Source organism: Leptodactylus fuscus, chromosome 8 (genome assembly GCF_031893055.1).
Source record: "Leptodactylus fuscus isolate aLepFus1 chromosome 8, aLepFus1.hap2, whole genome shotgun sequence".
Lineage (NCBI taxonomy): Eukaryota > Metazoa > Chordata > Amphibia > Anura > Leptodactylidae > Leptodactylus > Leptodactylus fuscus.
This window is the reverse complement of record NC_134272.1, coordinates 54,599,339-54,624,554: the sequence shown is the minus strand read 5'-3', so window position 1 is coordinate 54,624,554 and position 25,216 is coordinate 54,599,339. Positions and strand designations below refer to the sequence as shown.

Here is a 25,216-nt window from a genome sequence, read left to right as displayed (position 1 = left end):
ATAGCCTGGCTTTATATTTGTACACTTGTCAAAATACTTTGTGAAACTGTATCCTTGTGATACCACGCATTTAAGATGCCAATACTAAATAGATGTGTCCTTTCTTATCTTTGATCTTGGTTCAAGATATCTAAAGACATGGCACAAGATAACTTGCTGAAGCATCCTTTATCACAAGCTGTGACTTATGTTAGTGCGGCCACCCAGTGGATGATTTGTGAAGTGCACCCTGCTGAGGGTTTTTCTAACGTGTGACTATCACTTGTCTTGTTAGCAATGGGTCTGGTGGTGACCAGAAGTTTCTGGCTGTCCTTAAAATTGTACAAGAGTATTCAATACCCAGTAGCATTAAGTATGTGACTGAATACTGACAGCAGTGTGAGTAGTAGAGCTCTTGTTACTAAATGTAAAAAACAGAAGCAGGTACTACTCACATTGGAGGAAATTTCTGAACTGTTCAAATCAATTGTCTGGCGCTACAAATGTGCACGACCATTTACGAAAAAGTGTAGTAAATTGTAGAGAAATGAGCAGACATCTCGCCTCGGCTAATATACTGGAATTCACTTACAAAAGTGGTATGAGTTATAGCTGGAATCCATGCTAGTCCCTGGATGGTGCAGATTTCAGATCTCACGCTTGTAATGCACAAATCTTAATAATAAATCTCCTCCTTTGTTTCTAAGGTGAGACAATAGTAGGAAATGCACATTAATATTTTGTTGCACATGGCGCTATATCATAAACAGCATAATTGCAATAAATTCACACGTGTACAAAGTACAGAATTGATGCTACGTACTTGTGCCAATAGCAAATTTTGTGAATTTCTCATGTAGCAGAGCATCATTGTTCCTGCAAATCGCTGCATGGCCTTTACATAAGCATTACAGTGTATACAAAGAATGTGTAACTAAGTTTTATACACTTAAGAAATCTGGTGGGTGATGAATGATTCCATTAGCTTAATGTGAATACGAATTGGCAGTGCCAAACAGCATGGTGGTAGTATCAAGGGCATCATGGATCTCAGCGGCTCACTTTGGGAGACTCCATTGCTGATTCATGTTCCTGTTGGCACACACTAGCCCTTGTTTTCTGCTGTTTCTGTGTTTTTTTTTACTGTGTGATGAAAATGTATAGTTTTTTAAATAAACATTTCTAGCAAATATTTGTCCCGTGTGGTATCACTATAACGCTCAAGTCCGCTTCTGTATGATCTCCTGTCTTACCTGGGAACAAGTATACGAAGAGTAAAGAGTTACTCCATGTATACAGTGTTAGTCCACCTCTTAAAGCTGAGTAGATATGACTAAAGATATTGATATGGCAGTATAAAATGAATTGGCCTCCTGACAGCAGATTCAGAGGATTTCAACATGCCAGTACTTTTGTTCTCTGTAAGAAAACTTGCATTACAGGTGTCTTGCAGCGTTTTTCACCACTATCCCTATTCAAGTCCGAGACCCCGAACAGTTCAACTATTCTATCAGCCTCTGGGCGTTAGAAGCTGGTAAGGACAGGCAGAAGCGGCACTGCAGTTCCTCAGAAGCACTACCATGCAGCGGACGGGGCTGCTGTGCTGCTCCTATTACTTGTACACTAGCAGCTACCAACACCCTTCTAAGTGAAGTACACCCACAGATAACATACTGATAACCTATATGTTTGATGTAAGGTCCCATCACAAGGATCCTATCTATACTGCTTGTTAATGTGGATGTAAGACTTTTCCTAAATACACTGCTTCAGCAAAACTGCTTTGTTTGTCCACTATCTTACTTTATTTATTTCTCTGTTGACATATGCCTTGACTTATCTGGTCAAAAGTCAAGTGATGTATCTGCTGCTCTCAGGGGGGAGGGAGGAAGGGCTAAGTGCACGGGAGCGAGCCTGGAGGGGGGGGGGGGTAGTTTACACTTTGGGGGGGGGGGGGGAAGGGGCCACCAATACAGACCCGGCATCCGCTGTAATGGAGAGGCGGATGCCAGGGAGTGTAGATGCCGGCACAGGTGTCTGCAACATCGCTACGCTCCTGCCCTGCATGAAGCCAGCAGCTGCAGGAGCGATACTGCTATTCCGGAGGGGAGGGGGGGCGGAGGAGCGGAATAGCAGCATCGCTCCTGCTGCTGCTGGCTTCATGCAGGGCAGGAGCATAGCGATGTTGCAGGCACCTGTGCCGGCGTCTACACTCCCCGGCATCCTCCTCTGTATTACAGCGGATGTCGGGTCTGTATTGCATTGTGAAGGCTGTATGTCCGATGCCTAGCTGCATCAGGAGCGCACACACAGGGCCAGCGGCATAGAAGTGGCGTCTGGTTGTCGGTCCTCTCCAGGAGCTGCTCTTGGTATCGCTTCTTCTTCAGCAGCAGTTTGGCTTTTTCTTTCTTGCCATCGTGCAGCAGCTGTTTGGCCACCTCGCGCTCCCGCTGCAGCTGTGACGTGATCTTCTTCTGGTACTGCTTCAGCTTGCCTCGCTGCTGCTTCAATTGCAGCACAGCCTTGTTCTGCTCAGTGACCCGGCTCCGTCTCTTCCGCCCAAATATGTTGCCCATGTTTCCTACCCGGTACCCAGTCTCCTCATCCCCTCCTCCGGGGCCTGCACGCACGCTGTTCCCTGGTACTACCGGCTTCTCATTTTCTGCCAGTATTTGTGACCGTAATATACTTTTTAAAAGTGTTTTGGTTACTTTTCATGAAAACCTGCAATAATATCCACCTCTGTCCCTTTTGTATTCTCTCATTGGAAAACAGCTGTACTAGATGTAATAAAGCAGAGAAACTGAGCTTGGAGGTCACTTAAAGAAGACCTTTCATGAGCTGGGGCACATGCAGCTTTATATACCGCTGGAAAGCCAACAGTGCGCTGAATTCACTGTCGGCTTTCACGATCTGAAGAGCTATTGGTGCCGGTATCGTAGCTCTTCGCAGTCAGAAGGGTGTTACTGAAAGTCTGTGAGTGAGAGCGGGGAGGAACGCCCTCCTGATAGTACTCATCTACCAATAAGTATATGGACACCTGTGGTCCAAGCGGCACGAGCGCAATTACAGCCTCAACCTTTCCATACAGCCTTTCCACAAGTCCTTGTATGACGGCTAGTGGTATTTTATTTCATTCTGCTTGGAAAAGACAGGTAAGTTCTCTCACTGATTTTGGTCATCTGCTGCACCCCTTAGTTCAGCGATCCAACTCGTCCCAGAGATGTATGATAAGGTTTAAGTCTGGGCTCTGGGCGGGCTAGCCCAGTCGGTTAACCTGATTGTCACTGTACCAAGCCATGGTAGACCTCGCTACATGACAGCTGGTGTTGTCATCCTGGAAGTAACATTGGTTCAACCCATAGAACCGCCATAATGTAGGAAGCACACTATTATTTAAAATAGTGCAATAGTCGGCAACGTTGAGTTTATTTCTATTACAATGCAAAAATACTGGAGGTGAAGGATCTGCTGCATAATGGCAATACATGGTGCACTAATAATGGGGTCCTTCAGGTTTCTATTAGGGACTTTGCCAGTTTACTGGACAGAACGTTGCAGCATGCTTGTGCTACTTAGTCCAGTCTTTTTGATTGAATCTTTGAGAGACTCCCAACAGAGGCTCCAATGTGAATCCAGCCATAGCAGCATGTCCATATTTTCATGCTCATTTTGTTTTTTCCTATGGGAAAGAAGTTTTTAAAACCCCATCCACATGTATTATACTGTGAACTGATGCAGTAGTCTTGTATGGAATCCACACCACTATTCTTCTCTGCATATTAGCTTGTGGGTTATACTGCAAAATCGCATCAAAATCTGCATGTGTAACATTCACTATGCAGATTCACTATGAATTTCCTCCCCTCCTCTGTTTGTCTGCCCTGGCTGGTGAACTAGGCTTCCCCTCCAAGGTGACTCTGCTATGATCAAGATGTCTTCATGAAAGAAGTCCAGCTGTCTTTTAAGAAGGTAAATGTAAATTTTGTGTGTGCGTGATTTATCTACAGCATTTATCTGTCCATCTCTTTCTAAGATCTAAGTCAATTTAAAATTCATCAATTCACTAACCAATGGGTTTTAAGAATATATTTAACCCCTTCCCGCCGATGGCATTTTTTGAGTTTCGTTTTTGACTCCCCTCCTTCTAAACCCCATAACTTTTTTATTTCTCCGCTCCCAGAGCCATATGAGGTCTTAATCTTTGCGGGCCAAATTTCTCTTCATGATTGTTCCATTAATTACTCTGTATAATGTACTGGGAAGCTGGAAAAAAATTCAGAATGGGGTGGATTTGAAGAAAAAAATGCATTTTTGCGACTTTATTACGGGCTTCGGTTTTACGGTGTTCACTGTGCAGCCAAAATGACATGTCCCCTGTATTCTGTGTTTCGGTACGATTCTGGAGATACCAAATTTATATGGTTTTATTTACATTTTAACAAAAATCTAAAACTATGCCAAAATTTTTTTTTTCTAAAAGTCGCCATATTCTGACAGCCGTAACTTTTTTATACTTCCGTGTACGGGGATGTATAGGGCGTCTTTTTTTACTTTTTAGTTATATCATCTTGGGGAATTGGAATTTCTTTGATCATGTTTTATTAAAATTTTTATCAGAGGCAAAAATGTGAAAAAATGGCGGTTTGGCACTTTTGACTTTTTTTTCGCTACAGTGTTTACCGTACAGGAAAAATATTTTTATAGATTTGTAGAGCGGGCGATTTCGAACACAGGGATACCTAACATGTATGTGTTTCACAGTATTTAACTACTTTTATAGGTGTTCTAGGGAAAGGGGGGTGATTTGAATTTTTAATATTTAAATTTTTTTTTGCATTTATTAGACCCCCTAGGGGTCTGATCACTAATGCAATGCATTGCAAAATACCGGCACTTCTATTTCAGGCTATGTAGCATTGCCTGCTATAGAAGCAATGTAATGACAAGCTGTGGAGCCTTCACAAGGCTCCCGGCTGTCATAGTAACGTGACGTCGGCCCTGGAGCTTACTCCAGGTGCCGGCGATTACCAGGAAAATGGCGGCGCCCACGCACTGCCAGGAAAATGGCGCCTCAAATGTTGCACAACAAAATATTACGTTCAAAGAACCATCATTTCTTTTTTTATGTAGATTGTGAGCCCCACATAGGGCGCACAATGTACATTTTTTCCCTATCATTATGTCTTTTTTGGAGTATGGGATGGAAATCCACGCAAACACGGGGAGAATATACAAACATGGTTTTTTGCCCTTGGCAGGATTCGAACCAAGGACTCCAGAGCTGCAAGGCTGCAGTGCTAACCACTGAGCCACCATGTGGCCCCTAAAAACCTTAATTTCTGTCCAGGCTTGTTTCATGAGTTTTATTATTTAAAAAAATTCTGTTGAAGTGAAAAGCAATGTGTTTTATTTGTTCATTTTCATAGAATTTTTATTTATTACTAGCATCTGCCCGCGACTTCGTCTGCGGGTTGGCGCTGAGCCGCTTATATTTAGCCAACTGCTGTTGTGGATGATCAGCTTGCTCTCACGTTTCTGTTACATTGCAGCATATGTGCCGCATACTCAGTTGTATGTACATCTCTGCATATGGAGAGCATACTGAGCTGTGCTACAGTGCTGCCTAAGCTCTGCTACATCTGGTCATTTGGATTAGAGGGGTGTTCTTATGTCAGTGTCTGAGCAGCTTCTGTGTTGGAAACGGCTGAAGGGATGTTGCAGAAATTTGCCACAGTTTGATCAGCCTGCTCCCGCGTCTCAGCTCTGCTACATCGCTGCATATGCATAGGATACCCAGCTGTATGTACATGTTTGCATATGGAGAACCTATAGAGGTGCCTAAACTCTGCTACATGGGGCAACTGTGATTACAGGGGTTTGGTTATACAGCAACATGGATTACCACATACAGCATACAGACTCGTGAAAGCAGAAATAAGATCTGATGAAGGGGTGGTACTTGTAAGGTATCAAGATACCCCGAAACACATTATCTTTAAATAAATCCATTTAATCCTATCTACGCATCAACATTGTGTTTACCGTACGGAGCACGAAATTGGTTCTTCAGTCTGGGATTAAGTCCCAGTCTTCCTATAAATAAACAGCTAGCACACTGAACATGGCCACGGTCATCTGCAACCGGCCTAAGAGTATGTTCACACAGTGGAAACAGAGAAATTCCACCTTAAATTCTCCTGCAATTCTGCTCCTCCAACTTTTTTTATTATGTAGATTGTGAGCCCCATATAGGGATCACAATGTACTTTTTTTTTTTTTTTTCCTATCAGTATGTCTTTGAAGAGTAGGAGGATCCAAACAAACACGGAGCGAACATACAAACTCCTTGCAGATGTTGTTCCTGGTGAGATTCGAGCCCAGGACTCCAGCGCTGCAAGGCTGCAGTGCTAACCACTGAGCCACCGTGTTGCCCCTCGCCTCCCACTTTCTGTCACGCCATTACCTCACTGCTTTAGGCTTCTGCGACTGAATTAGTGGCGACATAGACGAGCTTATTTTTTTTACAGTGTCTTGCTTTGATTGAAAACAAAGGGAGGCAGAATATGTCTCAAAATCAGCAGCAAATTACATCGTGTGAACATACACTAAGTTTTCAGATGTCAGGTCTGTTAGTCCAAGTCTGACTATAAGTGGCCATGAGTGTCAGGATGTAGAGTATTAGGCAGCACAGCCTCACCTATATGTATATGTGTGTGTATATCTATCTATCCACACGCATGCATATATACTCCCTTGCTACAAGCTGGCCCTGTCCCCCACTTCCATTACAATATACTACTACTATATTATTATTGGGCAGCACAGCCTCACCTATATATACACACATACAGTGGGGCAAAAAAGTATTTAGTCACCAATAGTGCAAGTTCCACCACTTAAAAAGATGAGAGGCGTCTGTAATTTACATCATAGGTAGACCTCAACTATGAGAGACAAAATGAGAAAACAAATCCAGAAAATCACATTGTCTGATTTTGTAAGAATTTATTTGCAAATTATGGTAGAAAATAAGTATTTGGTCAGTAACAAAATTTCATCTCAATACTTTGTTATATATCCTTTGTTGGCAGTGACAGAGGTCAAACGTTTTCTGTAAGTCTTCACAAGGTTGGCACACACTGTTGTTGGTATGTTGGCCCATTCCTCCATGCAGATCTCCTCTAGAGCAGTGATGTTTTGGGGCTGTCGCTTGGCAAAACGGACTTTCAACTCCCTCCAAAGGTTTTCTATAGGGTTGAGATCTGGAGACTGGCTAGGCCACTCCAGGACCTTGAAATGCTTCTTACAAAGCCACTCCTTCGTTGCTCTGGCGGTGTGCTTTGGATCATTGTCATGTTGAAAGACCCAGCCACATTTCATCTTCAATGCCCTTGCTGATGGAAGGAGGTTTGCACTCAAAATCTCCCGATACATGGCCCCATTCATTCTTTCATGTACCCGGATCAGTCGTCCTGGCCCCTTTGCAGAGAAACAGCCCCAAAGCATGATGTTTCCACCCCCATGCTTTACAGTAGGTATGGTGTTTGATGGATGCAACTCAGTATTCTTTTTCCTCCAAACACGAAAAGTTGTGTTTCTACCAAATAGTTCCAGTTTGGTTTCATCAGACCATAGGACATTCTCCCAATACTCTTCTGGATCATCCAAATGCTCTCTAGCAAACTTCAGACGGGCCCGGACATGTACTGGCTTAAGCAGTGGGACACGTCTGGCACTGCAGGATCTGAGTCCCTGGCGGCGTAGTGTGTTACTGATGGTAGGCTTTGTAACATTGGTCCCAGCTCTCTGCAGTTCATTCACTAGGTCCCCCCGCGTGGTTCTGGGATTTTTGCTCACCGTTCTTGTGATCATTTTGAGCCCACGGGGTGAGATTTTGCGTGGAGCCCCAGATCGAGGGAGATTATCAGTGGTCTTGTATGTCTTCCATTTTCTAATTATTGCTCGCACAGTTGATTTCTTCAATCCAAGCTGGTTGCCCATTGCAGATTCTGTCTTCCCAGCCTGGTGCAGGGCTACAATTTTGTTTCTGGTGCCCTTTGACAGCTCTTTGGTCTTCACCATAGTGGAGTTTGGAGTCTGACTGTTTGAGGGCGTGCACAGGTGTCTTTTTATACTGATAACAAGTTTAAACAGGTGCCATTACTACAGGTATTGAGTGGAGGAAAGAGGAGACTCTTAAAGAAGAAGTTACAGGTCTGTGAGAGCCAGAAATCTTGATTGTTTGCAGGTGACCAAATACTTATTTTCCACCATAATTTGCAAATAAATTCTTACAAAATCAGACAATGTGATTTTCTGGATTTGTTTTCTCATTTTGTCTCTGATAGTTGAGGTCTACCTATGATGTAAATTACAGACGCCTCTCATCTTTTTAAGTGGTGGAACTTGCACTATTGGTGACTGACTAAATACTTTTTTGCCCCACTGTATATATGCATACATATATACTCCCTTGCTACATGCTGGCTCTGTCCCCAACTTCTATTACAATATACTACTACTATATTATTATTAGGCAGCACAGCCTCACCTATATATACACACACACATACATATATACTCCCTTTCTATATGCTGGCCCTGTCCCCCACTTCTATTACAACATACTACTACTACACTATTATTAGGCAGCACAGCCTCACCTATATATACACACATACACTCACCGGCCACTTTATTAGGTACACCTGTCCAACTGATCGTTAACACTTAATTTCTAATCAGCCAATCACATGGCGGCAACTCAGTGCATGTAGACATGGTCAAGACAATCTCCTGCAGTTCAAACCGAGCATCAGTATGGGGAAGAAAGGTGATTTGAGTGCCTTTGAACGTGGCATGGTTGTTGGTGCCAGAAGGGCTGGTCTGAGTATTTCAGAAACTGCTGATCTACTGGGATTTTCACGCACAACCATCTCTAGGGTTTACAGAGAATGGTCCGAAAAAGAAAAAACATCCAGTGAGCGGCAGTTCTGTGGGCGGAAATGCGTTGTTGATGCCAGAGGTCAGAGGAGAATGGCCAGACTGGTTCGAGCTGATAGAAAGGCAACAGTGACTCAAATAGCCACCCGTTACAACCAAGGTAGCCAGAAGAGCATCTCTGAACGCACAGTACGTCGAACTTTGAGGCAGATGGGCTACAGCAGCAGAAGACCACACCGGGTGCCACTCCTTTCAGCTAAGAACAGGAAACTGAGGCTACAATTTGCACAAGCTCATCGAAATTGGACAATTGAAGATTGGAAAAACGTTGCCTGGTCTGATGAGTCTCGATTTCTGCTGTGACATTCGGATGGTAGGGTCAGAATTTGGCGTCAACAACATGAAAGCATGGATCCATCCTGCCTTGTATCAACGGTTCAGGCTGGTGGTGGTGTCATGGTGTGGGGAATATTTTCTTGGCACTCTTTGGGCCCCTTGGTGCCAATTGAGCATCGTTGCAACGCCAAAGCCTACCTGAGTATTGTTGCTGACCATGTCCATCCCTTTATGACCACAATGTACCCAACATCTGATGGCTACTTTCAGCAGGATAATGCGCCATGTCATAAAGCTGGAATCATCTCAGACTGGTTTCTTGAACATGACAATGAGTTCACTGTACTCCAATGGCCTCCACAGTCACCAGTTCTCAATCCAATAGAGCATCTTTGGGATGTGGTGGAACGGGAGATTCGCATCATGGATGTGCAGCCGACAAATCTGCGGCAACTGTGTGATGCCATCATGTCAATATGGACCAAAATCTCTGAGGAATGCTTCCAGCACCTTGTTGAATCTATGCCACGAAGAATTGAGGCAGTTCTGAAGGCAAAAGGGGGTCCAACCCGTTACTAGCATGGTGTACCTAATAAAGTGGCCGGTGAGTGTATATATATATATATATATATATATATATATATATATATATATATATACACACACACATATATACTTCCTTGCTACAGGCTGGCCCTGTCCCCCACTCTATTACACTATATTACTACATAGCAGCAGAGCTCCTGACCGGAGCTAATAAGTTTCCCCTGACAAGCTCCCTCTGTGCTGAGGCCCCGCCCCCCGGCCATGCTGTGCCGCAGGTCCCGCCCCCTGTAAGTGTACAGTCCCCGGGTAATCCTCTGCTGCCTGTCAGTGGGTGTAAACATCTGGATCACCCCACTGCAGTGCCAGGCTGTGTGCCTGCTCCCGGACAGCCGGTGGCTGCCTGCTCCGCTACCCTTTAACCCCGTCCCTGTCAGGAGCTCCGCAGTGCCGCGCTCATGCTGCCCGTAGCCCAGTAGTGCCAGGCTCCGTGCCCGACCCCCGCACACCTGGATCCCCCGGGGCAGCCGCTGCATGAGCCTCCCTATATGTTCTACGTGGGCTTGTTCTTCGTCAATGTGCTGATCCTGTACTATGCCTTCCTGATGGAGTACATCGCCCTCAACGTGGGCATCGTCTTCCTGCCAGAGGACATGGACCAGGCGCTAGCGGAGCTCGGAGTGCTCTCAGACCCTGCTTCCCTCTTGTATGACGCCGGGAGCGACATTGACGCGTTGGACGGCTATCTGGATTAGTGAGGATGGCGGCGCCGGGCGCTGTGCGGGGGCTCCTGGGAAATTACTCTGTACGGACGGACTGGTCTCTCCTTGCTCCAAAATGGCCCCTGCACCGCTGCGGCCACGGGTGACGGGATGGCCGCCTGTGTACGGAGCAGCAGAGCACGGCAGCCCGACTAACCCACAGTAAGTTCCTGCCGCACAGCCCGGTACCGCTCTGCGTCACTGCCTGGGCCTCCGCAGGGAAAACTAGTGCAGAGGACCCGAGTAGCCAATCACAGTGCAGCTCTTATTTATACACGGTATGATGGAAAATGAAAGCTGGCATGTGATTGGTTGCTATGGGTAAATGGTGGACTTCTTCTCCACAACAGGTCCTCCAGTGTCACAAAGCTCAGGACCTCTCAGCAGTGTTCCTGCAGTGTGTACCCCCTTAAAGTTACTCCTTCCAAATTATTGCATTATTAAAAATTATTTTAAGGGAAGATGGGAATTCCTATAGAAAAGCATCGTAATAAAGTTCGGTAACTGTTCACTTACTTTTGTCACCCCAGGGGTGGTGTTAAACTGTTACCCACCAAACCATTGCATGGGGCCCCAAAGTTTAGGGGGTGCTCACACTGACTACATACCATCAGTTTCATTAAGGGGGCAGCATGCTATGTGTGGGGCTTAGTATGGGGGAAGGGGGTAAACATAGTTTTGCTTAGAGCCTCAAAAATGCAAGTTCCTCCCTTGGTGCTCCCCCATTGCTATGTTCAGACAACACAATGCTCCATCTGCCAATTGCAACCCACCTTTGTCTATGGACATGACTAAAGTAAGTGCACACTCACATCTGCGCAGGGAGATCTGTTAGAAATCACCAGTCGAAAAAATGTTGCAAGAGCAACTTTTTCATCTGGCGAGTTCAGCTTATTATTATAGTCAATGGGTCTCTTAGGACCTGTTGAGGTCAGATAGGACACAGCATATGTAAACCTAATGTTAGATGAGTACGGTATATTGCAAATTTTATTATATGACTGTTGTAGGCATCTACAAAATAATACCCCAAAATAAAAGAGCACAACATCAATGTTTCTGTGTTACTATTCCTAAATAGCATTAGGAAACACCTGCGGACCTCTCTGATTTTAATAGGGTTGCTGGGTTTCTGACACCGTGTCCTTTATGCTGCACTATTTTGTTGAACATAGTAAAGAGTTTCTATCTCCTCTCTTCTGATTTCTGTAGGATTTTTCTGACATCAGATGCCATCGCTTGATTTCAATTAGTCTTTTTTCTGTCTAGTTTCTGCCATTCTTGTAAGCAGTATGGGGTAACTTACTAGGCTATTGTACCCTAAAACAGAATTAATGCATGGTGCCTGACAGTGCAGCGAGATGATCGTGTGAGTAAGCCTCTTAACCAATTCAGTACTGAGCCAGTTTGTGGTTCAGGACCAGACACATTTACGTTTTTTTGTATGTTTCGTTTTGGGGGTTATAACACTTTTATCATTTGGATTATCCAACTAATTACTACATCTTTTTTCGGTGACACATAGGATTTTATTCTTATGTTGTTTTTATTTTTGCATGTGTTTTAATATTTTTTTTTAATATCCTCTAAAATATAATCAAAAGAAGAGGGAAAACGTCTGTTTTTTTCACCTTTTAATTTCTTTTTTATTTAATAGCACAAAGTGTTTCTAAAAAACTTTTTGAGGTTAAGGTCCCATGTTGCGGAAACGCAGCTTTTTTTGTTGCAGTTTTTGCTGCGGTTTTTTGAGCCGAAAGCAGGAGTGGATGGATCAGAAGGTCACAGCAAAATCTACAACAAAAAAAGTTGCGTTTATGCAATGTGGGGCCTCAGCCTAATAAGGGTTAGTTCACACGTAAATAACGTGTGGCTTATTTTGGTATCGGGAAAAAAAGCTTCCTAATTAGGAAGCTTTTTTTGGACCTTGCCAAGCTTTTTTTGGAGCTTTTTTTGTAAAAACAGCTTTAAAAAAAGCCAGGCTGTTTTCCCCTCCTGTAAAGCGTTGCTTATTTTTGCAAAAAGCATTTTATTTTTATTTCTTTTACTTTTCTATTCCCTTTATTTATTTATTTTTTACATTATGTCCCCATAAGATCATAATAGACCTTTGGGAACATCTGATCACTTTTTTTTTCTGGGGGAAGCTTATTTCCCCTGTAACTGGGGCTGATACATTTAGCCCCAGTTGCAGGAGGAATACAGCCTCCTGCCCATAGCTATAGAGTTGGACTGGGTCGTGTAGGACACAGCAGCTCTAACAGAGTCTGATCCCAGTGGATCATGTGACCTCCAGGTCAGGTTGGAGCAGCATCATGGCGGTGCCCATAGCTGTGTATACAGCGCTCATTGACCTATGTATGACTCGGTTTAGGTTAGGGCTACACAGACATTTGTCTCGTGACTTAAAATTGTATTAAAGTTGCGTGACAATAAAGCCATTCATTTCTATAGTGCCGCATGCAACATGCTACGAATACCATGGGACAGTTGCACAAAAATCCACCTTTGTCCAACTTTCTGTCGAGTCTTGCATGACTACAGTTACTGTCTTTATAATTTTCGGATGACTGAGGTGCAAAACTTACATTTTTCATAGCCATCTTGCACCTGAGTGGCAGCCGTTTTCATGTATTCCCCCATTCATTTGAGTGTATGGAGATATCAAAGGAGATATCAATGAAAATGCCCAACAGCAGGGTATGACCTATACAGTATTTTGATGATCTGAGTGAACGGACCATTAAAGTAATCTGTCATGTGATTAGACTGCATTCACTGACATTGAATTTAATGTTGCTGTGTGACATCCTTTAAAAAAAAAAAATGGACATCATACGGCCATTATTCACTTGAATGTACCTTAAACCTGTACATGTGATTTTTAATTGCAGTAATGAGTAGCACGTGTTACTATACATCTGACATGTATACCAATGACCATTAACCCCTCCCCTCTACAGAGAGTTTTCATTTTTTAATCTCCGCATTCTTAAAGCCATAATTTTTTTAATTTTTCCTGCTCAAAATTGAGGGCCTTATTTTTGCAGAACAAGTTATACTTCTTGATGGTAATGTTTAATATTCCATACAGTGTACTGAGAAGTTGGAAAAAATGACAGTGCATTGCAGTGCTAATGTAAAATCCATACACTTCTATTACAGGCTGTCTCTCACAACCTGTAATATAAGTACACTGATGACAAGCCTGTGGGCCTTCAGTAGGCGCTCAGTTGTTAGAGCAGCACATCTCATTTCAGGGGCAGCAATTATCATCAAGATGGTGGTACATGACTGAAGCATCTTTAGGGTTATTTCCTGCGATCAGTGCAGGTACTGATCATGGGCATTGGTGCCAGTTCTCCAATATATAATACAGCTCCTTAGTTTCTGCCATAGACCCAACATCCACTTACAGCAGATGTCAGGAGTTTACAGCTCCGTTTCCATGGAGTAACGCACCGCTCATTTAGACACGTAAACACATGTCAGAGCGAGGTGCTTCAAAACAGATCCCATTGATTTCAATGGGTTCCGGCTTACGCGCGCAACACATTGAAATCAAGGGGAGGCTTTATAACCCATTGATTTCAATGGGCAGCGCGCATAAGCCGGCACCCATTGAAGTCAATTGGATCTGTTCTGAAGCGCTTTGCTCTGACACGTGTTTCTGTGTCTAAATGACCGGCGCGTTACTCCGTGGGAACGGAGCCTAATAGAACATCTCTGATTTACCATACAGGTGAGATGTAACGTGTTGCCCTGAACTGCAATTAAAAACCATGCACTGTTCATCAGCAGAAAAAAAACACTGTGTAAACCTAACCCCAGACCGTGCTGCCCGGCCCCATGTGTTTATCTATATTTTACTTAAAATGCAATGTAATAGCACAAACTAATGTACTATATTATCCAAAGAAACGTGCATTCTCATATTTGAGACCCTATCTCCTGGTCCTGGCAACTTTACTTTTAGGCGAGCAACAAACTGCGGGAGATTGCAAAAAAAATTTTTATTCTTTTGTAATTGGGGTTCGAATTGAACATTTGTCCAAAAATAATAAAAAAATAAAAAAATTAAAATGGCATATGTACCCCAAATTGGAGCCTGAAAAGTCATCCTGCAAATACAAATGCATAAAAAATGCAAACTTTGCAACCTAAAGTCCAAGATTGGCTTAGGGGTCCCATGTGGCCACGACGATTTTTCCCGTAGCGCTTTTTTTGCCGTTGAAGGCTACGTGGGAACTTAGCTTTAAAGGTTTTGCACTTTTAATGAGGTCCATTTATAATAAGAGATACCCAGCAGCGGGTGTTCACTTTACCTGAAGCATCACCATTGTGAAAATGGTATTGCTGGGTCATCCAGGAAAACACAACACTTGTCTAAAGCTACTTTATATCTGTATATTTGTATCTGTTTGGATACGCTATTACAGTGTGCATCTAAAAGAGCTGGACAGAAAAGGTCTGCAACTTTGCAACCTCTGTTCACATCCAAAAAACTGGTATGAGATAGCCCCAGTATTTTACTCTCCCCTACCACATATGAGACTCAAAATTGAGCAAGAAGCTGAAATATGGGGTGTTGTAGAGTGTTGGCGGTTGTTTCTGGTGACCTTGTTGGATGTCCTTTCTACTATCCTGAGCATTTGCTGCACAGAAACAAAAGTTGCACCCACTCTGGCCTCCAGCCACTTAGCCACCATTTCATTACAGTGAAGGATTCCTATAAGCTAGAAGGAATGATTCAGCAAAGTAATGTCATTTCATAAAAATGTGTTGGGAAGGATTTTGATGGTAGACAGCAAGTTCATATTGAATGCATAGTTATATATGCTGATATTCCCGTGGCAGGTCTGTGGCTCAGCATCGACCGTGTTGCTGAGATACATAAAGTTATTATTAGACGTTATCGACCAATTTGCAAAATGTGATGTAACAGCTATGTGGTATATTGGATGACAGGTACTTTTAATAGAACCTTTTTTTACGGGTGTTAAGGCTTCCAAGACTCACATCTTCTGGGTGGTATTATAAAGCAGGCTACAGTTTCCTGCACAGCCAGATGGACTGAAGCAGCAGAGGAGAAAATCTGAAGGAGACTCAGTGCTGTCAGGATTGTAAGGGCTAGTTCACATGGGGTTCCGTGTGTACATATTCCTTCGTGGCTGTGCAGTGCACTGGCATCCCGTCGTGGCATTCCGCGATGGATTAGGCCCAAATGAATGGGCCAGAGCCTTGCGCCGTAGCGTCCGTAGCAAGGCTCAGCCAGACGCCGTGGCTGATTCAGGGCAGCTCAATTCTTTTTTCCTCTACTAGCTAGCGGAAAAAAGAAGTGAGTGGCTCCCATTGAAGTCAATGGGAGCAGCGGATTCTGCGGAAAAATCCACTGCCAACTTGCCCCGTGTGAACGAGCCCTAAGGGTCCAAGAAATTCTGACAACCCTTCTGACAGTGGGGAGATATCAGTGCCGAAATGAATGGCACCTATATCTCCTGTAGCGTATTCTGGGTAAGCCAACAGTGTGCTGAATTCAGTGCACTGCTGGCTTTCTAGCGGTATATAGTACCACACATCGAGGATGACATGAAAGGTCCTCATTAATGGGAATCTGTCAGCAGTAAATTGGTTATAAACCTAATCTAAGTACCTTGTAGAGGTGATTCTACAGTTGTCATTTGCGCATTAAAATGAGGCTCTAAAGCTGAATAATAGGGGCATGTTTGGAAAGTGCAGAATCTCCTCTACAAGGTATTGGGATTAGGTTTCCAATTCCCTGCTGACAGACCCCTTTAAATTTACCGCATCCCGTTTCTTGCTGTTAACATCTTGTGTGCTGATATATCTTCATTATTAACCTGCTGTGCTGATATATCTTCATTATTAACCTGCTGCACTAATTCAAGAATACTGATATTTTCATACATTTTAGTTTCAGCCCACTGATGCCAACTATAAACTGCTGTACTGTGTTGCTTTTCAGGGGGAGATGTTGTTGTAAGGGCATCTTCTGAATCAGCACCAGCATCAGCATGGCTGATCTGGCGTCTCCTTGAATCTGAGTCAATGTCTGACCATACTTTTACATTATGACTGTCAGCAGCACACTGCAGAAGGTGCAGTCACTTTATTCATTATTAATTCAGGAACCCTTCTACTGCCCATTTGCCAACATCAGCTGGTATTGTTCTATGCGGCGCGTCCTCTGTGACATAACTGGGAAATGCATTAATATAGTTACATTACCTGGCACCCAGTGGTTTACAGTTCCTGTTCATTCAGCAGATGAGGGCAGGAAATTCTAGGGTAGACTGGCATAGATTCATCCTTTTCCTGGTTTTTAAGGATGATGATTTTAGCACCAGCTGAGGGGTCATAATAGCATTGGGGTGGTTTGTTGGTGGAGTCAGCATGGCAGCAGTGGGACATCAGAGATTGCAACGGCCAATGGAATTAGGAAATATGGAAATATAGTAGCTTGGATCTGAGGGCCATAAAGTGTACAGATGCATTGGGACATGAAAATATCTCATATAAAGGTCTTAACATCAGCTATTCATTATTGATCATGAAGATACATCATTTCTATACATAAATGTTACTGATATATGAAAAGATAGTAAGGACAGTGATCAAAAATGGGGAATAAAGGCTGCTCAAGCCCATATTGGGACAAAAGTAATGACGTATGGAATTGTAGTTGTTAAAGGGGTCATTCCACAAATATATTTATCCTCTAACCATAAATTAATTCAATCCTGAGAACAGAGGTGTTTAACCTCTATTGTGAATGTAGCTGCAGGAAAAGCAGCCAAACGCCTGCTGAACACAGATGTGTCCCAACCTCCATTCACAACAATGGAAGAGCCAGAGATAACCAAAGTATAGTATTCCCGCAGCTGTACCCACAATGAGGGTAAAACATCTCCTGGTCTCAGTGGATTCTCACCAATCGTCAATTTATTCCAATCCTACAGATAAATATTGTTTATGGTACAACCCTTTTAACCAACCAAGTAACCATTAATTCATCTAGCCACAGCTTTCTTGTTTCTTGGCATACTGCAATATACCTGAAGATTTATCAGTACAAAAGAAATAACTACTAATATATACTGAGCCACAAAATAAGACAAAATAGCCTAAATCGATAAATATAAGAACGCATGTACAATAAGTGAAAAAAATAGTTTGAACAATTTACAGTCCTATGAAAAAGTTTGGGCACCCCTATTAATCTTAATCATTTTTAGTTCTAAATATTTTGGTGTAGGCAACAGCCATTTCAGTTTGATATATCTAATAACTGATGGACACAGTAATATTTCAGGATTGAAATGAGGTTTATTGTACTAACAGAAAATGTGCAATATGCATGAAACCAAAATTTGACCGGTGCAAAAGTATGGGCACCTCAACAGAAAAGTGACATTAATGTTTAGTAGATTCTCCTTTTGCAAAGATAACAGCCTCTAGTCGCTTCCTGTAGCTTTTAATCAGTTCCTGGATCCTGGATGAAGGGATTTTGGACCATTCCTCTTTACAAAATAATTTGCGTTCAGTTAAGTTTGATGGTCGCCGAGCATGGACAGCCCGCTTCAAATCATCCCACAGATGTTCAATGATATTCAGGTCTGGGGACTGGGATGGCCATTCCAGAACATTGTAATTGTTCCTCTGCATGAATGCCTGAGGATTTGGAGCGGTGTTTTGGATCATTGTCTTGCTGAAATATCCATCCCTGGCGTAACTTCAACTTCGTCACTGATTCTTGAACATTATTCTCAAGAATCTGCTGATACTGAGTGGAATCCATGCGACTCTCAACTTTAACAAGATTCCCGGTGCCGGCATTGGCCACACAGCCCCAAAGCATGATGGAACCTCCACCAAATTTTACAGTGGGTAGCAAGTGTTTTTCTTGGACTGCTGTTTTTTTTGGACGCCATGCATAACGCCTTTTTGTATGACCAAACAACTCAATCTTGTTTCATCAGTCCACAGGACCTTCTTCCAAAATGAAGCTGGCTTGTCCAAATGTGCTTTTGCATACCTCAGGCGACTCTGTTTGTGGCGTGCTTGCAGAAACGGCTTCTTTCTCATCACTCTTCCATACAGCTTCTGATTGTGCAAAGTGCGCTGTATTGTTGACAGATGCACAGTGAAACCATCTTCAGCAAGATGATGCTGCAGCTCTTTGGAGGTGGTCTGTGGATTGTCCTTGACTGTTCTCACCATTCTTCTTCTCTGCCTTTCTGATATTTTTCTTGGCCTGCCACTTCTGGGCTTAACAAGAACTGTCCCTGTGGTCTTCCATTTCCTTACTATGTTCCTCACAGTGGAAACTGACAGGTTAAATCTCTGAGACAGCTTTTTGTATCCTTCCGCTGAACAACTATGTTGAACAATCTTTGTTTTCAGATCATTTGAGAGTTGTTTTGAGTAGCCCATGATGCCACTCTTCAGAGGAGATTCAAATAGTAGAACAACTTGCAATTGGTCACCTTAAATACCTTTTCTCATGATTGGATACACCTGGCTATGAAGTTCAAAGCTCACTGAGGTTACAAAACCAATTTTGTGCTTCAGTAAGTCAGTAAAAAGTAGTTAGGAGTATTCAAATCAATAAAATGATAAGGGTGCCCATACTTTTGCACCGGTCAAATTTTGGTTTAATGCATATTGCACATTTTCTGTTAGTACAATAAACCTCATTTCAATCCTGAAATATTACTGTGTCCATCAGTTATTAGATATATCAAACTGAAATGGCTGCTGCAAACACCAAAATATTTAGAACTAAAAATGATTAAGATTCATAGGGGTGCCCAAACTTTTTCATAGGACTGTAAGTACACATGTAATAAATAGACTTAATAGTGAAGTAAACTGAATACAAAGTAACAGATACATCCCGCACATCTATCACAAGAGATAAAATGGTAGTCTGCTATAGGTGACACCAAATGTCAGACCACCGCTGCCTACTCACCGCAGTGACACAAGGAGATGATGTCAGGAAAGTAATAGAAAATCTCACCCTCTATCATGGATGTTTTTCTGACTAACGCTGGGTTCTCACCTACGCCCGATTTCCGTTTTCAGGTTTCCGTCTACTGCCGACAGAAGACGGAAACCTGGCAGACCATGTCCGGCTGTGAGCGCCGGTGAGAGTTTCATGCTCTCCGGGGTGAAACCGTTTTTTTTTTTTTTTTTTAACTGGACACAAAGTCCTGCATGTCCGAGTTTGTGTCCGGTTAAAAAAAAACGGTTTCGCCGTGGAGAGCACAAGGCGCTCACAGCCGGATACTTTCCAAACCCATTCAAATGAATGGGTTTGAAAAATGACTGCAGGTTTCCGTCTCCTGTCCAGTTTCGGGCAGGAAATGGAAACCTGCAAAACAGAGATTGGGGCGCAGATGTGAACGAGTCCTAATAGACAAAGCAAATCCCAGCATCGAAATCCAGCTGTATATTGGATGTATTGTGAGACTGGCTGTAAGAATATTTACTGCAGACTTTTATAGGAACAATGGGGGAGATTTATCAATATTCTGGCGCACCTTTGGTTCAAGGCCATTTTTTGCACCAAATGTGTGCCACAATCCTTGTCCTCACCACATTATAAGAATGTGGATGTAGCAGGATGAGCTGGGGACACCTCGGCTAAACAGATTCATGAGTTATATGGGAAGTCTACGCCATTTCCTCCTACCTGTCATGGATCTCCATTCTGGCGCAGGGACATGCACCTGATTTATGAAGGAGTCAGAGCCTCTTCATAAATCACTTCCTTCCTACAACAGTCATGGCCTTCATTAAGATTGGCGTATGATATATCAGTCTTAATAAATCTGCCCCTGTGAGTCTAACAATTGTTGTCCTTTAAGAGTCTGGACAGTCTTCAGAGTTGACTCTAATCTTCCGGGGGAGGACCAGTGGTGTAAATAGAAGGGGGCACATGTTGTTGGCTCTGCTATGTAATAAAACATATATAATAGAGCAGTGCTTCGGTGGGAGTGAGTATGAAGTATTCGTACACATGGAAGAGGTTGTTGGTACAAATACATTTTGGAAGTATTCATATCTTAGACTTTTAGTATCTTCTGCTTTTTGGACCTAATAAGGTGGTTTTCCTCAACAAGATAAGGATAGAATGGAGACAAGGCTGCTCTCTCCATTCTGCTCTATTGGACATACAGAATCAGTTAAGCAAACGTGCTGAAATGAAGTCACCTTTCTATTCTTATTTGTGGCTTAGATGTGGGGGCTACCTTGTCAGATGGGGGGAGGGGTCCTCTGTTATTGGCATAGATGTGGGGCCTGCATTTATCACACCTTTATAATCTGTGGATATTTCATAAATGTCCTATTTTGTGGCTATGACAACCTAGAATGATAGAAAGTCGGAATGTCCTATCATATATTCTAACTACCCTCTCTTATTCCCCAGTTTAGGAGCTGCAGATGGACCTATGTGGTTTATAAGGAGAACCTTGAGAAAAGTGGCAAAAATAAAGAACTTCTCACGAGGTTAAGACTAATGTGGATCATGGAGCGGATGAAACATAATTTGCATTAAGCCTTTTTACTAACCAATGTCCTCTACATGTTCCTCCAGCAGCTACAACAGTGCCATGGGGTGTGGAAGAGTTACTCTGAACTTGGCCTTCACATAGGTGAAGAATTGGTCTTTTGGTCATTGTCAGATTTCAGGCCTCTGGTTCTCGGTATATAATGTGACAGCATCTCCCAATTTGTTGGGTGGTATCAAGTATATATAGGATATGTTTACAAGACAGCGTTACGCCATAAGGTATTTTGTAACCCAGGGCTTGAATCTAATACAGTGTGCCTTACGGTCTAGCATACTGTACTCTTCTAAATGTGGCGGCATCATACACATTACCAGTCTCATCAGCAGATTATTGGTATACCCAGTACTAAATCAAATAGGAAGATGCTAGAGTTACTGGACTGGGGTATGCTGCTGGCTTTAGAAGTCTTCCTGTGTAACTAACACATCTTAGAGTATATTTTCGGTCCTGACTTAAAGGGCAAGCAACTTGTATAGTTAGTTCAACAGTCTATATTTTTCAAAATATTAAAAAAAATTGGACGCTTCTTGAAATTGACAAACCTAATATTTTATTTGAAAGCAAAACTTTGGAATAATTTGTATTTTATTAGTAAATATCAGCAATAAACATATATATAGTAATATAATTTCACACTTAAAGGCTATTTCCATCTTCGTGTTCATCTTTTTCATTGTCTCAGTGCCTCTAAAAATGAAAATTGGAGCAACTTGGCAATACACGTTGTTAACTGTACATTTTTTTTCTATAGTTTTGTTGCTACAGTATCTGTGCAAACATCTTCATGGTAACAGACAACAAGCAAACCTTGTGTAGTCTGATCTTGCTGTTTATACTTTCTTCTACTGTATTCTAGCTTAGGTTTATTACTGTAGGATAGGCGCTGCAGGAAGTGGAGGACAAACCACGGAGACACATAGGTCTGCATAGAAGCTGAGGGAAGAAAACAATAGGACATTTTAACTACATTTAACAACATTATTGCTTTGTACTTTTAGATGCATTGGGACAATAAAATATGGCTGCAAAGGTGTGCATAACCCTTAAGCGACACATAACTGAAGGGTGAATCCCCCTTGTTCTCATGGTCGTCATATAATAATGGGGAATGGCATAGCAAGACTGTTGCAAAGCTGTTTTCCCATGGTGCCCAAAAAAACACCTAACGAGGACCATTCACATCCTGGGGCACATGCGGTGCGGTAATAGACCGCTAGAAAGCCGACAGTGCACTGAATTCAGTGCACTATCTGCTTTCCCATACTGTGCCCATGCTGAAGAGCTATTGGTGCCGGGAGCGTATCTCTTCAGTGTCAGAAGGGAGTTTCTGATAGTCTGTCAGGAACGCCCCTCCTCACAGTACTGTGTGTAGCTCTGTACTGTGAGGGGGCTTTCCTTACCGGCCCACCCATGACACTGAGCGGTGAGGAACGCCCCCTACTGACAGTACTCGCCCATAGACTAGTACAGGGAGGGTGGGGGGCGTTCCTTACTGCTCAGACTGTCAGAAACTCACTTCTGACATTGAAGAGCTACGGTAAAGGCACCGATAGCTCTTCTGCACGGGCACATAAAGGGAAAGCCGATAATGAACTGAATTCAGTGCACTGTCAGCTTTATAGCGGTGTATTACACTGCATGTGCCCGAGGACATGAAAGGCCCTCTTTAAACAAAGGCATATAAGACTGTTTGCTTGGCATACACTTTGAGATATATTAATAAATTAATAACAACAGTATATTGGACCTTAAAGAGGGTATCCAACTGATATCCAATCCTTAGGATATGTTATCAATATCAGATTGGTGGGGATCTGGCATCCAACAGCACCCCTACTGATCTACTGCTGCGGCCACTGGATCTGCACAGACCAGCATCTGACCCACTGATTTGATAACGCTCAGCTTTCCCCAGGACTGTCCATCAATATCTACTCGTGTACAACCCCTTCAACAATTGACATATAATAGGGTAGAATTTATCATACATATTATGACAATTTCTGACTTACATGTTTGATAAAAGTTGCAAATATTGGTGCATGCCCATTTTTGTGTTACAATTAGCCATGTCTGCCATATATGCACCCCACGTTTCACTTTTCAGAAAAGAGCCTATCAGGAGGTGGCATGACCTCCTCCACCGGACAAATATGCCAGATTTGAGATTCTGGCACATGCAGGAGTCTCTTAATAAATTAGGTACAGCTTACTCCAGAGCAGGGGAGATAAATAATAGTGTAAGAAACACCAGTCTAGATAAAGTTTCCCCCTAAACTTTTAAAGTGGTTGTCCTTTTCTTATTAATGACTTGTTCTGTAAAAGATGATTGAGATCCGACACCCAGGACTCATTGCAAGCACTGTGATCCTTCCACTGCTTCCATAGCATGCCATTTGATTTGTAACAGCCATGTATGTAATTGCAGACTAATCCCATTCTAATCTATGGGATGAGGCTATACAGTGTGTGATGCAAACAGTGAAGAGGTCAGGGAGCTCCTTGAAATTGTTGATCGGTGGGGGTCCCAGCGGTGTGACCCACGCTGATCTTTTATTGATGACGTACTCTGAGGATAGATCATCAATTAAAAAAGAACTGGACAACCCCTTTAAAATGAGCGCCCACTTTTGCCTAAAATAGAGATCCAATAGCAGACAACTGCTGCCACTTTACAGGTGGGTCTAACCACTGGGAATATACATTATAAGCTCCATCTACAGCCATTATTTTAGAAATGGCTGTAGTTTTGACTGTGACATTAGGTCTCTAGATTAACCTGGAAACTTTCTTTGTACCTTAGGATCAGTAAAGCCATAACAAGACCTTCTGCTGCTTCCTGACCTAAGCATCTATACACTCTGGAACTTCTGTTTTTGAGCATCTAAAAAATGCAATAGAAAATTTTTTCCCTTATTTGGGCCCTTTTACATAGCTATGTGTGGTCTGCATTACTGGCTTTTATAAGAGGAATATTTAGTGTCTTCCCTTTGCATTTTGTTTTTTCTTAACGCAACTGTTGTAAGTTATAATGAATGGATTGTATTGTGCCAATGTGACCTGGCCTGCTCCGCTCTGACCATATGTAGCACAATGAGGCAAGCGAGGCACAGAACGGGAGTTGTGGTGCACGTTTGGGGCAAGAAAGGGCATAGTGTCAGATGTGCACCACAATATCCACCAGAAAACTGACGTAGAGGGATTGATAAAGCTCCCCTTATGCAAATACTGGGCTATAAATGCGCCCTCATGTGGTCTGTTTGCAAATTACTATTTTCTAACACTTTTGGCTTGTAAAAGACTGATTTTCTGTAGTTTATTCTCCTTGCATACATGGGTTATAAATTCACTTATTTCTGTCATCATATGTTGCATTTGAAAAACTTTCTTAAGTAAATGTAGTTTTACATACATCTCAGTATAAGGCAGCATTCACACTGAGTAACGCTGGCGTTTTTTGTGCTTATTTTGGCACGTAGCACCGCGTAAACGCTGCGTTCGCGCCGCGCTATTTTGCGGTGGCGTTGTGCGGCGTTAACGCGGCGCTACGTGCCAAAATAAGCACAAAAAACGCCAGCGTTACTCAATGTTAATGCTGCATAATGCTGGGCTCACATCTGCATTTGGTAATTCGTTCGGGGGGTCCGCATGGAGTCCCCCCGAACGGACTACTGAACACATTGGGAAGCGGTGTGCAGTGAAAGGACACGGACCCCATAGACTATAATGGGGTCTGTGTGCTTTCTGAGTCACTAGTTCACGAGTCATGCGGACATGAAGGTAGATCACTAAGTACTTTTCTGTGCACATGTTCCGTGCAGACACCGCACAGAAAGCACACGGACCCCATTACAGTCTATGAGGTCCGTGTCCTCTCATAAGCTCTTCGTTTGCCAATGCATTTGGTATTCCGTTCATGGGTGGTCCCCATGTGAACCCCCTGAACGATTTTGTGAAGTGGTTTGTGAAGTCCTAAAATGTGCCACATTTATTACTGTTTTTTAATATAAAATCACGGTCTAAAGTAAGGCAACTAAAGCTGTATTTACATGA

General features: G+C 42.9%; 1 protein-coding gene across 1 annotated transcript; it reads left to right on the top strand.

Moving 5' to 3' along the window:
- The first annotated feature begins 10,085 nt into the window (after window positions 1–10,085).
- On the top strand, window positions 10,086–21,800 carry DEXI (Dexi homolog). The gene is made up of 2 exons (XM_075284991.1): window positions 10,086–10,727; window positions 21,019–21,800. The coding sequence occupies exon 1, from the start codon at window positions 10,353–10,355 to the stop codon at window positions 10,557–10,559; it is 207 nt and encodes a 68-aa protein (XP_075141092.1). The 5' UTR covers window positions 10,086–10,352; the 3' UTR covers window positions 10,560–10,727; window positions 21,019–21,800.
- The last annotated feature ends 3,416 nt before the right edge of the window (window positions 21,801–25,216 follow it).